Below are 16,464 nucleotides of genomic sequence, written 5' to 3' on the forward strand. Positions count from 1 at the left end.
TTCCCAAATGACTTTCTTCCCAAGCGATTTGTTGTGCTATAGCGCTGACAGGACAATGCTCAAGAGAGGTCTTACTTAAAGTATTATCGTTTAAGGGAATAGTGTTACTGGCATGGGATCTTTGAGTTCTAAATAGAGTTCAGATTTTTATAAAACTATAGGTTTTTTTGTTTTATATTAGTACTTACAAACTTCCCGGTTTAAACTTTAACAAACGCTGCTTGATACGTTTTCTATCCTCACGTAATATTTGTCTTTTATCCGCCAAAACAGTACCGATTAAAGACAGGGTGTCTCTTATTAAGGGCCTTTTAACTTGACGATCAACCACTTCATTGGTATGAAAACTCGGCGAATGATTTACTTCCAATACATAAGGTTTCAATTTAGAATCAACTAATATATCAAAACCCAAAATTTCAAAACAGGCCTGTATCTTATCGTGTGTCGGAAAACAGGCATGATAATTATGTTTCAGTATAGGCCAAGCACTTAAGACAGTCTTTATTACAATATCATCAATTCTATTCCAAAATTCCTGCGCATCATAGTCATGACGACGCATCCAATTATTAATGGCACCAAAATTTCTTTTACTGCCGCAATCATCGTCATCACATAGTTCGTATTGGGAGTTTCTTCTATTAACCGAATAATTTGTTAAATGCATATACAAGTTGTCACTATTATCCATAGAGGGTTCTAAATATTTGTGGGTGGCTAAACGAGCTAAACCTTCGTTGTAAACGAATATCCTTAAAGGATCTACAGAAGTTATTAAAGCATAAACCCTCAAGTCAAACTTATAGCCATCTATGAGTAGAGGTTTACTAATATAGGTTTGACAAATCATACGTTCTGTACACGAAACATTTTTCAAATCATTTGTCAGCCATATGCCCCTACCTTGAGCCCCCGCATCCGGTTTTATAATATACATTTTTTGTTTATTATGATTATTGGCATAATTTAAAGCCTCACCATAACTTTTAAAAGAGAGTAACATATTAAACTTTTTCTGCATAGAATTTTGGTTATTAAACTTTACTTACTCTGCGGGAAATATCCAGGTTTTGGGAAATATCTTATAGTCTTTGGGATATAATTTAAGCATACGATTTAAATTTCTTGAGAGTAAATCCTTGCGACATATTTCCATCATACCAGGAAAATGATTAATTTGTTGAAATCTTTTCATATTCTTATAGATTTCAACACCCGGCAACGAATCGGTCCACAAAATATTCCACAATTTGTTTTCTTTAACCACTTTGAAGCCCAGTATTTTGGCAATTCTACCAATAAGATTATAGCGTGAATTACAAACACAAATACTGCCACGAGTAGCACTGTAATTTAAGAATAATAAACTCGGCGATAAATTAATATTAATGTATTTAGACTCTTTAAAAATGAACTACTAATAAGGCCAAAGTTATCGCCCTGTCAGATTCTAATTAAGTTAGTTTAACGTGACTACAAAACCCTTTCCTATAAAGATAATAAGGCCGGTAACTGGCCCCCTATTCGAGACTCTCAGAAGTTGTTATCTGCTATAAAGATCAATAGCTTGTGGATCGTTAACTGTTGTCCGAGTGTCAATCATGGAATGATGGAGTAAGTATAAGATTATACTACATATTATAATCTTTTGATGATCGTGAAGTATGCATCTATTCTGAAGACTACTACAAAGAGTACGGGTAACGTAATATGTCATCAGGCCAATAATGTTGTTTCTGGTCGCCACAAATCCGCTTCTATTTTAAAAGCGTTTGAGATCAATATCTGATATCATGTAATAACTCCTGTAAAATATGTCATAATAAAGATGAAGAGCAGGCGTTAACTCACGTTATTCTCATCTTTTTGATCTATCCGGCATGTTATTGTAATCCAGGGGTAAAGAAGGTGCTACCTATACCTCTGATCTGCCGGGACTATAAACTTGTGGTCATTTGACTCCTCGGCTATTCCTTGGATTCATTTGACCTGGTACCACGGGAACCGGTACTTTGTCTTGTGGCTGGATTGACAATCCTTGGTCGTTGTTCGTTGAACTCCGAGTCGTTCCGGTGCGAAGAACCGATTGTAGTGGGAACTTTGTGTTGTACCGTGAGGTTCCTTCGGGGTGCTCGTGGATCTATATTTGGGTTTAAATTCGGTGCTGCTGCCAAAAATGACAACATACCTGCCTTAAAGGAGTGACCTTGGAGCTAAGCGTTTGGAGTTGATGTTAAATGAATAAGATGCAGGATGGATGAAAAGGTATACGGACTTTTTATCCTACACATATACCCAGAATGAATGCGTCGTATGTTTTTCTCTATAAATGTGTCGGATGAATGAGAAATGTGCTGGGTTGAAAGGTAATGGATGTACGGTATCTTGTTAAAGTGACACCATTAAATTTTCCTTTCTTAGTCAAGCTAGGTTTAGACGCACCACGGTGTGTTCTCTGTGAGTAAGAACATATTTGATGGATTCGTATTTTGGTGTACCGACTGCGTCTCGGAGCGATGTTGCCGAATCAATAAAGGCCATTTCATCTGCGAGGTTGTAAACGAAAGTGATGTTTTTGTGGTGGTTAGAGAATAGAATGCTTAAGAACTCGAGCAAAGTGCCTGCACTTGTTCTGGTAAAGCGATATGACTGAAAATTTATTTTTATTTAGCCAGACGCCATGTTCTGGCATTCAAGGATGTAAATCTCAATACAATTTAAATGATTCATGAATAGATAACTGTTCGATCCCCGATGTTAAAGACAACTCATGTCGATAGAAATGCGGAATCATTCATTAGCTCCATATTCAAAAGTTTGTATATAAAGGGGCTTTCTGGTGTCGAAAGAGATGAATTTTAAATTTCTCCCTGAACATTATCGTGATGCAATTTGTGGAAAATGTTGTAAGAAGTCTCAAGATGTTATAACTGGTGTCGATCTGTTTGCGAGCACTTTTTGTCGGAACTTACTCGTTATTGTGAACGTTGACATAGAGTTTTGTTTTCTTTAGAATAAAGTCTTCTTATAGAGGACGATACTATCAGTCTTGCTTCTTGAGTATCGATGATCTTTTATGAAGATGATAAGACAATTCTTCGTGATATATACTTTCATTCCAATGATTGCAACAGTTCGTCTTACTGTAAGTAATAAGACTACTTTTCGAGAATTATCTGAGCAATCTTTACACAAAATACGAAGAAGGTTAACACTCAGGTTAGAAAGAGTTGGAAGCGACATCATATTTAAAGATTGATGTGTCAAAAACTCTAGTGGTTGGGAACAAAAGTACCACACTATAGAATGATTACAGTGTCTGACTGACATTTAACTAAACTTACATATAAGAGATTGAATATATAAAATGTTCTTAAATTGCAAATCGATCAAATTATAAATTCAAAATTTACCTAACAGACGGCATCGATTCTGTACTACCACCACCTTGACTTTTATTACATGGTCCAGCTTGGCACTCAACTTGATAACAAATATTATTGAAATGAATCAAACCGTTTACATGCGTATTTTCATTACTTGACTTCGACAACAGTTTATTGTGTTGTGTTGAGAATTTTTGCTGTTGTAATTTTAATTTATTTTTGATTTTCAATTTGTCCACTTTATCTTTACAACAATTTTCCATAGAATGATTAGATTTATTGGCTTCATTCTCCTCATTCGAAACTGCAGTATTTGTAGTACCCGAACATTCACAAAATGCACTTTCCAATTGACATTCAACACGTTTACGTTCTTTTTCTTGGCGTAATTTATCTCTTGAAATACGCCGCAGCATTTGTATGCGTTTAAAAAATTTTGAATTTTTTAAATTCATGTTAAATTTATAACTAAAATAAAGTTTTGTTAAATTAAATTAGCCTTTTGAATTGTATGAAAAATTTGCTTTAAATTATTATTAATAGCAAATAAAGTAGCTTTACTAGAATGTTTAAAATTTATATTTTAAAGATTTTTTTTGCATTAATTTTAATTTGAAAGAAAATGTTGACATTAAAAATTGGAAAAAAGGAATAAGTACAATTAAAACCCATAAAACAAATTCAATAAAAAGTTGTATATTTTTATATTTTATTAAAAAAAATATAGAAAAATAGTCAATAATAAAATAAACACAAACACTGGAATGTTAAAAAAACAAACAAACTATACATAATAATAAAAAAAAAACAACCTCCCTCCACTTTTCACTTATTGCATAAAAGGATTGCCGCTATAATAACTGTTAATTATTCTCAAAACCATTTCCATTTCAGGCCGTTGTTCGGGACGTTCGTTTATACACTGTAAACCCAAATCAATGCTACGTATACATACCATCTCTTCAGCCGGCTGTGTCAGTTGCATACGTTTGTCAATTAATTCGGCCAAATTATAATTGTGTGTTTCCAATAGAGTTCGTATGGTCTTGGTTAGAAAATTACGTTTTTTATCGATGGCCCGCAGACCCGTAAATGTCTCCAAGAGTACTACACCAAAACTGAAGGTATCCACTTGTGTACTGAGTCTTTTTGAATTTAAAAACTCTGGCGGTAGATAGGCTCTTGTACCGAAAACTTGCGATACTTGAACGGCTCTGTTGATGGCATTGGGTCCTTCCATGGCTAAACCAAAATCACCGATTTTTGGCTGTAAACATTGATCGAGTAAAACATTACCGGGTTTTATATCACCATGTATGAGGGGTTTATCCAAACGCAGAGAGTGTAAGTAGTAAATGCCGCTAAAAAATAAAAAATAGAATTTTTATTTTGAGTTTTTTTAGACAAAAAGATAATTTTCAGGAAAATTACGTTTTTTGTGAAAAACGGGTTAAAATATTAGTTTTTTCTAATGTTCGTTTTGATCAAAGAAAGTAGTTTGTAATGAAAATATTACAGGATTTTGGAAAAATACTGTTTTTCGAAAACTACAGTTTTGTAAAAATACATGTTTTTAAAAAATCTATTTTCGAAAAAAAAATATACTTAAACAGCATTTTTTTTAATTACATTTTTGGTAATTAAATGTAAAAAAAAATTTGTATATTTAAAAAAAAATCAGTTTAATTTTTTTAAAAAATAGTATTTTTATAAAAAAAAATTCTTTTGTCGAAACAAAAAACATTGAAATTTGATAAAAATACTGTTTTTTTAATTTTTTTTTTTTTTTTTGGAAAAGATACTGATTTTTACATGTTTTTAAAAAATCTATTTTCGAAAAAAAATATACTTAAACAGCATTTTTTTAATTAAATTTTTGGTACAAAACACATGGTTTGATTACAAAAATAATGGTTTTTGGTAAAATACTGACTTGGATTAAAAAATAAATTTTTATAAAAAATAAGTGTTTTTGGAAAAAATACTGTTTTTTTAAACTAGTTTCTGAGAATAAAAATTCTGTTTTGAAAAAAAATTTTATTTTCCAAAAACCAGTATTTTTCTTAAAATCTTATTTTATAAAAAACGGTATTTGTACTAAAAATTTGTATATTTAAAAAAAATCAGTTTAATTTTTTTAAAAAATAGTATTTTTATAAAAAAAAAATTCTTTTGTCGAAACAAAAAACATTGAAATTTGATAAAAATACTGTTTTTTTAATTTTTTTTGGAAAAGATACTGGTTTTTAGTACAAATACCAGGTTTTTTTTAAATGGGATTTTAAGAAAAATACTGGTCTTTATCAAAAACACTGGCTATTTTCCAAAAAATACTCTTTATTGTAAAATTGAGATTTTTAAAGAAAAATACTGATTTTTGTAAAATGTAGTTTTAAAGTCATTTTTAAATGTGTTCTAAAACACTGATTTTTGGAGAAAATACTGGGTTTCAAAAATAGTATTTTTTGTCGAAACATTAAAACAGACTTCTGATAAAAATACTGGTTTTCACAAAAAATATGTTTTTTGTTTTTGAAAAAGAAAAATAGTTTCAGTACAAATACCGGCTTTTGGAAAAATGGGTTTTAGGAAAAATACTTGCTTTTACAAAACACTGGTAAAATATAGATTTTTGCGGAAAATACTGGTTTTTGTAAAATATTTTTTTAAGATTTTTTTAAATGTGTTCTAAATACAAAGGTTTTCGGAGAAAATACAGGGTTTTGCAAAAATAGGGTTTTTTTAATAAAACATAGACTTTTGTTAAAAATTTGATTTTTATAAAAATTCATACCGGTTTTTGGAAAAAATAGGTTTTTAAGAAAAATACTGGCTTTTAGCAAAAATACTGGTTATTTTCCAAAAAATACTCTTTATTGTAAAATAGATTTTTGCGGATAATACTGGTTTTTGGGGAAAATATTGGGTTTTGCAAAAATAGTGTTTTTTGTCGAAACATAAAAAACTGGGTTTCAAAAATAGTGTTTTTTGTCAAAACATAAAAGACTATCGATAAAAATACAGTTTTTACAAAAATTCAGTTTTTTGGAAAAAATTTTTAAGTTTTGGAAAAAATAGATTTTTAGTAAAAATACTTGCTTTTTAAAAAAATACTGGTTATTTTCCAAAATAAATACTCCTTTTGCCGAAAATACTGGTTATTGTAAAATATTGTTTTAAGAGTTTTTTAAATGGTTTTTAGGGAAAATACATAAAAATGGGGTTTTAATAAAAATACTGGTTATTAGAAAAAAATGTTAACGGTTTTTGGAAAAAGAGATTTTTAAGAAAAATAGTGGCTTTTAACAAAAATACTAATTATTTTCCAAAAAATACTGTTCATTGGTAAAATAGATATTTTTTGATAAAATACTGGTTTTTTGTAAAATGTTGTTTTAAGAGTTTTCTTTAAATATGCGCTAAAAATAGTGATTTGTGAAAAAATACTGGTTTTGACAAAAAAAAATATATTTGTCAAAATATAGTTTTTGAATAAAATCATGTTTTAAAAAAAAATCACTTTTTTGGTAAAAAATAATGATTTTTAGAACAAATATCGGTTTTAGGAAAAAAAATAGTTTTCAGGAAAAATATACTGGCTTTTATCTTTAATATTTTACATATTATTTATTTATTTATTTATTTATTTATTTATTCAGTAATATAAAGCCACTTTGGCCAAAATAACAATATTACATAGTAAAATATACGCCTTAAAAATATTATAAAGGTTGATATATGCTTAATATATATTTATTAATTTGTTACATATATTTATTCATTCAGGCTCCCCAGCCAGTAAGATTAAAAATATAAACAAATACACATAAGGTCCCTTTCAGAAGCAATTAATGATTAATACTATTTAATAAATGTAAAAAAATAAAAATATTTATACAATTTATAAGAGTCATAAAATAGCTTTTAACTATATAATTAACAATGTATAAATGTATAATTAATGGGTAAGCAAAGGTATTGATACTATCGTTTTTTATGTGGTAAATAAAATAAAACACAAGTACATATAACTCAAGTAAGTATATTGGGATTGCTCCATTACACATCAGATATGCAGGTCTCAGTCTGAACAACAAGGACGTTATCCTGTACTAAAAAAAAAATTGTCATTTTTACAACATGAGAGCATATAAAAACTTTCCAGGGTAAATTCAAGCAATATTTCCTAGTAAGTAGAGAGAAAATTGTTAAAGAAAACGAGAAAAAAAAATATATATATATGTATATATATGCATATGTATATATAGTAGGGAAATAAATGAAAATTAAAAAGAGAAATAAAATGGTATGATAATATTTAAAATTATTTTAATTAATAATAATGTTGACAAATATATATATATAGTATAAATCAATAAAATAACTAAAATAATTATCAATACCAAAGAAATATAAAACATATACATCATTTCATTTACCCCAGTGAATAACAAATTTCAGCAGATCATTTCAATTTTCATATCAATAGAAGCTTTTGTCAGAGTCATATGTCATTAGTTACTATTTTAAATATTACGAATAAAATTATAATTGACAGATCAACACAGTTCAGGAAGTAGTGCCAGAGAAGTACTGCATGAGTTTTAAACGAAATACATTATTGGAATGAGAAAAAATACGCAACGAGTAAGGTAGAACATTCCACAACCGCGCAATACGGACCAAAAACGACCTTCCCAAAACAGATGAAGATATTCTCGGCATACAGATTTGCGGATTTCTTGTGGATCGAGAGAACCGAAAGGATCTACGTAGAGAAATAGGCAAATTAAACTTAACAAGTTTATAAAAAAGCAATAAACTCTTAAACTTTACAAAATTAACAAAATTCATACCTAGGAAAAGATTTACAAAGGAAGAAATATGCTCATAACGTTTAATATTATATACAAAACGAACTATCATATTAGATACTCGGTTTATCCTCCTAAATAGGGTGGCAAATGTACCAGCATAAACTTCAATGCAGTATAAAATTTGTGAAAACAATAGAGAATGAGCCAAATTATATCTCACACGCAAAGGTAAGTATAAATTCATCGAGTATATCTTACGCAAAATACCAAAAACTTTGCAGAACAAATTGTCAATATGATTCTCGAAAGAAAGGCGGCTATCCAAAATCACTCCTAAACATCTTATATTCTCGACCAAAACTATGCGAGTATTCCCTAAAGTGATCTCCATATTGGGAAAAAAACGACTTGAAGGTCCAAACAAGGCGGCCTTTGTTTTAGACGGGTTAACAACCAATGAATTGTTCATAGTCCAATCAGCAACACGCTGTAGATTATAGTTAATATTCTCACGCAATACATCGCTAAATTCAATATTGTTATTAAAAAGTAAAAAAACGTCATCAGCAAAAATAAAGGTTTTACACATAGTAGAGTCAACACTACGTGGGAGGTCATTAATATACAAAATAAACAAGAGAGGCCCCAAAACCGAGCCTTGAGGAACTCCAGAAAAAAGAAGGCGTAAAGAAGAAGTAAGACCATTATATTGAACAAATTGAGATCTACCTCTGAGATATGATAGTATAAGTTTACATGCCGATGAAGAGAAGTTAAACTCATCCCTAAGTTTATTTATTAATGTAACAAAACAGATTGAATTGAAGGCTTTAGAGAGATCAAGGGAAACTAGTACACTTAAATTCTCATCATTAATATTTCTCCTAATATGATCAGTAAGATTGAGTAGCAACAGAGATGTGCTATAACCTTTACGAAACGCGTATTGATCATCATATAACATAGATAACGTGGATGCAACAATCTGTTCCTTAATAATGTGTTCAAATACCTTCGATAACGATGGCAGAATAGAGATGGGCCTTAAATCGTCCAAACCGTGAATTACCTTCGTCTTCGGGATTGGAACAACTCGAGCAATTTTCCAACAAGATGGAAAAACAGATGTGGTTAGAATTTGGTTAAATAGATCAAGAATATAACTAGATACATAGGGAAAGATCAACTTGATAACTTTAATAGGAATATTGTCGATACCAATGGACTGCGATTTCACTCTTCCTAAAGCCTCAAACACCTCAAGTTCATCCACACAACTAAACGAAAACGAATTAGTATCATTCCAACTAAAATTAATGTTAAACTCTTCAGGAATATCACCGTTACCTATACCAACAAAATAATCATTAATTAGATTCACATCACCATCAAAAATTGCACAATCATCCTGAACACCAGCACCTTTAAGAATACGCCACATCCCCCTAGTATCTAGTCCAGAGAAAAGCTTTGAAAAATATTTCCTTTTCATTTTTCGCACAATATTCTTGGCTCTGTTACGATACTTACAGTAGATTTTCCAATTAGTCGCAGAACGGGAGGACTTATAAGAACAATAAGCAAGTCTACTGAGAGATTTAGCATAGGCAATATCCTTACAATCATACCAACTATTATTATCTTTATTACTAATTCTCTTCCTAACAATAGGTACAAATGTCATAACAGATTCAAAGAGAGAAGAAAGGCGAGAACATTTATCGTCTACAGATTCAGCAAAATAGCTAGAATTACTGAAATCTGACAAAAGAGATAGAATACCTTCCCAATCAATAGAATTAAAGTCTCTATACTCAATATACTGCTCAGATCGCCGATCCACAGAAATCTTAAATGAAGCAAAAATAAGAGCATGGTGCGAAATTAGCTCACATTGTAACTGGTCAGAAAAACTCATCATCGAAGGATTACTCACTAACCAGAAATCAATCAGAGACGTAGATCCATGTGCTACATCAAAATGCGATGGTTTAGAATTATGAAGAACTGACAAATTATTCCTTAAACAAAGTGCTCGAAAATGCATCGACTTGCTAACATCAAACATATTGCAATTAAAATCCCCAACGACAATAACATTGACATATTTTAAGAATAACCCACAATGAAAGTTTTCAAAGGAAAGTATGTCACCCGTAGGTAAATAAACAACACCAAATAATATTTTAGAGCCATTGTAGTCCATTTCTATAAAAAGGGATTCACAAAGTCCCAATTCAGAGATCTGAAATACTACTTTATACTTCAATCTTTTAGATATAAAAATCGCTACACCGCCTCCTCTCGAATTAAGTCGATCATTACGAATGAGCGTGTACCCAGATATTCCTACGGCCGTAGAGGAAATAAAAGGTTTTAACCAAGTCTCAGTTATAGCAAACATATCAAATAATGAATCATATAAAATGTACTTCAATTCATCAATCTTAGAGTAACTAGATGAGGGTCTAATACTCTGACAGTTAAGATGGCCAATGTTCAATTCCTGATCATGAGAACTAAGAGCAGAGTTAATATACAATTTGCTACTGAAAGCTGGACCAATATTGGTATCAAGTGACACTGGTTAACAAGATTATGGGGAACCAAGAAAAGTTACAATTAATAAAGGACATATAAAAGCATATAATCAAAAATACAAATAAAAAAAAATTCATTTCAATCTAAAATACTGCTGATCAAAGGTGTCAAAAATACAATAATATAAACAGTAATACAATTGAGATCAAAAGTGTTCAAAGTTAATAAAGTATAAAAGAAGAAAAATACAAAACTAAATATATAGCAACCATGAGAAAGGCATATAAAAATATCTGTATGTTATTAAGGGAGATAAAGAACAGTATAATATTGAAAAGAACAGCAGATATTTTCAAGATTCTAATCAAAAACAAAATTACTTTATCTTAGTTGCCACATAAATATAACTACAAGTAAAAATTCAATTTCAAATAATACTATACGTATAGCAAAATCAAGGTCAGCACATCTCATAAGCAAAATATACATAATATAAATTACTGCACATAGTAAATATACACATTTACATATATATATATATACATATATACATACATACACATATATATATATATATATATATTCACATATATACATATATACATACATACATACACATATATATATACATACATACGTACACACATACATACATATATATACACATATACATACATATATACATACATATACATGCACACATACATATACATACATACACACATGTATATATATTTACTACCACATACTAAACAATAATTTATATTAGTATTTGCCCTAGAAAAGTACAACCTTAAGCTAAGTATATAATAATAAGATTAATAAAGAGAAATATTGTAACAAAAAGAAATACCCAAAATTTATTCATTAAGTAATGCAGCACATTCAACGGAGTCGCAAACCACGTTCTTTCCATCAGCCATGGTCAGCTTAGCACGTAACTTATCACCATTAAGCATCTTAAATTTAATAATTATGCCCTTACGGAGAAGCTTCTTACATACAATATTTAACCGGCCAGCAGCTGGGGAATGGTGATCATTTAAATATATACGTGATTCAATTTCACCTCCAATAACATCGCAGACTCTTAAGGTTCTGGTTTTGAAATACTCCGCCATTAACTGGTCACGCAAAAAAACATTATTGAATTTTACTAAAATAGCTTTTTGATTCTTAAAGTAAAAGGCATGATTAATGTCGACGCGAGAGATAGGGATATTATAGACAGATCCTATTTTAATGATAGGATCCACTAGGTCACCCAGACCTGCTGGCAAACCAATAATAATGACGTCAGCACGATTGAGTCTCTTGTATAAGACATTATTTTCATCCTCTAAAGTATTAATTCTTTTAGTAGTCGACGTGTCAATAAAACCAATAAGTTTATTACAATTAAGTATTTCAGCCTTCATATCCTTAAAGCAAGTTGTCATTTCTGTTCGAAAGCCGGCGACAGTATCCATTAGAGATTGTTGAATAGATCTTTGATCATTGCCCACTTTATCAATAAATAAATCAAGTTTAGAGCTAATGGCACAAACCTCTTCGCGTATTTTATCCATACCAGAATTTGGGTTTTTGTCACATTTGGAACAAGTAAAAGATAAAGACTTACTGTCTTTTAATAAAGTGAGTGCTTTTTCTTGAAGATCTGTACAGCTAACATGTATCCACAGTGAACAATTTTTGCATAGGACACTGGCTCGATTCTTGGCAATATCTTCCAGACAAACACCACATTTGTAAGTTTTAGCAAGCGGCATCTTAAAAATGGTTGGTAGCAAACAAATTCAAAAGTGCACTAAATAGCCCGTAAAATACATTAACAGCAGACAGGAGCACGTTGATAATTCACAACCAGTAAGCAAAACTTCAATATTAATAATAATAATGCACCAATAGGAGGATAGCAGCAACAGCAAGAACAGCTTTACTTAACAGCAGCAATAGTACACAATGAACTCCAGTGAAAGTATTTTAACAATTCCTGTAGGATGACAGCAGCAGCAAATCCACACTAACACCATAAGCAGAATACCACTCACAATAAGTATGGCAGCAAGTGACACAATGTGTAGCAGCAAACAGCACCCTTATATATGTAGAATCACCAGCAGGAAAACAGTAGGAGCAATCATCCACCAAGGTAGCACAGCACTCACAGACCACAAATATGGCGGCAGGTGCACTACTCCAACAGCCGCAGAAACACCACCACACGTAACACACAAAAATGGCGGCAAGTAAAACAGCAAGAATCAATGAAAAGGGTTCAACTGCAAGAAGATAGCAGCAGCAAACCTCTACCAGCAACAAGACACACTCCACTTAACCACAAATCATAAAGTTCCAATAGACTGCAGTGGTATTTATTAAAAAATAAATATGTACAAATTTAAAAAAAGTTCAGGAACAAAAATGGCGGAATGCAGCACACAAAATTTGCAAAGGCAAATAGCACGTTTTTATAATTTTTCAGCAAATAATTTATCCAAAAGAATCTTTATATATTAATTGAAACAGGAGATAATATATTCCAAATTTAATTAGTTCAAGTAAAAAAAAACACTTTTTAATAAAAGTAATTATTATTTTTTCCACAAAAGATCAGCCGTACAAAAAAATTTCAACTATTCAGGCATAGAGTTACCAGATATTAGTATTTTTTTTTTTTTTAATAGTGGTTTTAGAACTAATACAGGTTTTGAAAAAAATAGGTTTCAAAGAACAATACTGGCTTTTAGCAAAAATACTAGTTATTTACAAATAATATTATTTATTATAAAAACTGAGTCATTTGGGGAAATTACTGGTTTTCGTAAAACGCTGTTTTTAAATATGTACTAAATATTTACTAAAAATACAGGTTTTTGAAAAAATGCAGTAGAAAAAAAGTATTTTCATTGGATCTTATTTTTGAAAAGATACTGGTTTTTGGAAAAATATTAGTTTTTACCAAAAAATGCTTTAAAAAAATACAGTTTTTTTAGCAAAAAAAATGGTCAGAAAAATACTCTTTTTGAAAAATACTCTTTTTTGAAAAATACTGGTTTTTGATTTGGGCGTGTTGCCCAAAAAATTTTTCAATTGTTGCCAAACTAGTGTTTAGTTTGGCAACAATTGGAAAATTTTTTGGAGAAAATATACTTGTTTTAGACAAAATACTGGTTTTTCAAAGAAATACTGCTTTTTGGGAAATATACAGAAAAATACTGTGAAAAATTATAAGAAATTCTTGTTTTTGGAGAAAAATAGTTATTTTAGAAAAAATACTGGTTTATGAAAAAATAAATACTGTTTTTTTTAAATACTGGGTTAAGAAAAATACTGTTTATTAAATACTTTTTATGAAATACTGGTTTTTGAAAAAAATACTGAACAATTTTTAAATTTTCTTAAACCTTAATGGATGTCTATTAAACGTATTTTTATGAAATATTTGGTGAACTATCCCGTTAATATAAAAATGACGACTTTTGAAAATAAACTGTATATTTCATTAAAATTTAACTATTTTCATAAAAATACTATTTTTTAACAGAAAAGCCTGCAACCAACAACTCATCATTAAATATTATACATAAAACATCTCTCATCCTTTAACTTACCGTGCTGTACCTAGACAAATATCAATTCTCTGCTGCCATGTCAACGGTTGAAACTTATTCGTATTTAATCTCTGCTCCAACGAACCACCCTTCATCAGCTGATAAACCAGACAAGGCTTATCACCTTTTATACAATAACCATACAATGGCAAGATATTGTCATGACGATATTTATGCAAATGTTTCAATTCATTTAAACTCTGTTGCAATTGTACCTTAGCACTCTCACGTCCTTCAGCGCCACGATAATCAATTTGTTTGATAGCCACATCTGTGTGCTTCCAATAGCCACGAAAAACCGTACCAAAACCACCTTTACCCAAAACAAGTTTTTGATCCCAATTTTCAGTGGCTTCGGTAAGTTCTTGATAATCAATTTCCGGCATAATGCTGGTAATCTCCTGAATATTAGGCATTGAATTATTCGTTAACTGTTGGCGCGATGGATGTATAGCCGAACGACTACGTTCAGAATTGATATTGTTCGAACTAGAACTGGATGTAGTGTTATTATCATCTGTTGTCACCATAGTACGTATATTGTTGGTTTCAACACCCGACGAGGTGGGTGTGGGACCATTGCGTATTTTAACGGAATTTTCATTATTATTGGAAAGACTTGTTTGTAACATTTTACTGATGCGAGGTATACTAATGGGTATCATTAGTTTATATTCGGGTGGCACATAATCCTTTATAATACGCATGCCATGGAAGATTTTTAATCTAAAAGAGGGAGAAAAAATGGTTTTGCAGTAATTTCTAGTATGAGGGGAAATACAATTGCATTACTTACTTATGGAACACACCAAATAATTCCACAATTTTATGATTATATTGTCCACCCCATATTTTTAACAGTTCACCGGTGGGTGAGGTGCCAGGTATTCGAATACGTCTTTTAATGGTCTAAAAGAACAAGTGGAGTGAATTGATCTGTGTAAAATTTATCAGTTGTTAGTATTATTTGTTAATTAATAATATGTTATTTTTGATATTTATTTATTACAAAATTCATTCTAGTTATGTATTATTTTTTTCTGTGCTTGTGAAAAGAAAATAAAAAACATTTCTTAAAAGACCCAATTAAAATACTGGTTTTTATTTAAAAAGCGGTTTTTATGGAAAACTTAAATAAGGTTTTGCAAAATAAAAAAGGTTTTAGTTAGAAGAAGAAAAAATAATAATATAATCGAAAGGGCAATTGTAAAAATTTAAAAATACCGGATAAAAATTCCCAACACTTATTATTATTTAGCTAGATCCAGTAAATATTAAGATGTTTAAGTTTTAATTATTTTAAGTGAGGTAGTCCAGTAAATAAATAAACAAAATGCTAATTTAAAATGCGTCTAAATAAAAACAACAACCTATAAACAAACCATAAGGACTTGTCTTTTTCAAAAACAAAGAAAATATCTAAATTTAATTGATATTCCCCAAACTGCGCACACAATTATAAATACAATAATTTCCCCGCTTTAAATCTTAGAAATTAAATACTAATGCATGTAAATTTGTAAAAACAAAGAAATTATATTTTATTCTTTAAAAAAAACCAACCTCTATATCATTGTCGCTAAACCCCATCTTTGTAGCCATTTGCATCCATACATCAATTTGATCGCAATGTTCGCATAATTCTCTTCTCTTCGATGGTGGCAATTCGGTAATATAAGTAATGGTGGGGGTTTTTGCGGAACCAGTTATCCCGTTTGATACCGGATTACTAGACGACATCTTAATGATGTTGATAAAGGAGATGGAATATTTACAATTGTTGTTTTTAACTTGAATTCAACTGACTCATCTGTTGCAGCGAATACACACTGAATTAAAGAACTAAATTGCAATTAACATGCAAATTAGTGTTTTTTTTTAATTACGATGCCGCAAAAATGTTAGTTTATATAGTGTGTTTTGTTTGAAATTTAATTAAAATATAAAGAAATATAAACAGCCACAGTATTATCTAATTGGAATTATTAGTTGTTGTGAATTTAAATAAATACTGCAACACAACTTTCCCCAAAATTTTTGTAAATAAACTAAACAAAACTTATGAATATAGGTGTATGCTTAAGCTCAGCAGTTAATTTGGTA

At 30.2% G+C, this 16,464-nt stretch overlaps 3 protein-coding genes across 3 annotated transcripts; all 3 read right to left on the bottom strand.

The window, feature by feature from the left end:
- Window positions 1-4: 4 nt before the first annotated feature.
- LOC119611263 (tubulin polyglutamylase TTLL13P) lies at window positions 5-4,039 on the bottom strand (the record flags this gene model as incomplete). The annotated part of the gene is made up of 4 exons (XM_037966789.1): window positions 3,417-4,039; window positions 1,053-1,349; window positions 189-986; window positions 5-128 (listed from the first exon to the last, which is right to left on the bottom strand). Coding segments are annotated over exons 1-4 (1,647 nt in total), but the record flags the coding sequence as incomplete, so codon positions are not given.
- A 42-nt stretch (window positions 4,040-4,081) lies between these two features.
- On the bottom strand, window positions 4,082-16,439 carry LOC119611254 (serine/threonine-protein kinase pelle). Its single transcript, XM_037966775.1, has 4 exons — window positions 15,925-16,439; window positions 15,158-15,270; window positions 14,362-15,087; window positions 4,082-4,750 (listed from the first exon to the last, which is right to left on the bottom strand). The coding sequence occupies exons 1-4, from the start codon at window positions 16,099-16,101 to the stop codon at window positions 4,219-4,221; spliced, it is 1,548 nt and encodes a 515-aa protein (XP_037822703.1). The 5' UTR covers window positions 16,102-16,439; the 3' UTR covers window positions 4,082-4,218.
- Window positions 7,002-13,119, bottom strand: LOC119611255. Its single transcript, XM_037966776.1, has 2 exons — window positions 11,601-13,119; window positions 7,002-7,575 (listed from the first exon to the last, which is right to left on the bottom strand). Exon 1 carries the CDS (start codon window positions 12,514-12,516, stop codon window positions 11,608-11,610), a length of 909 nt encoding a protein of 302 aa, XP_037822704.1. The 5' UTR covers window positions 12,517-13,119; the 3' UTR covers window positions 7,002-7,575; window positions 11,601-11,607.
- Window positions 16,440-16,464: the final 25 nt, after the last annotated feature.

Source organism: Lucilia sericata, unplaced genomic scaffold, assembly GCF_015586225.1.
Source record: "Lucilia sericata isolate MDLA Ls3-8-SP2 unplaced genomic scaffold, ASM1558622v1 Contig001399F_arrow, whole genome shotgun sequence".
In the NCBI taxonomy this organism is placed as follows: Eukaryota; Metazoa; Arthropoda; class Insecta; order Diptera; family Calliphoridae; genus Lucilia; species Lucilia sericata.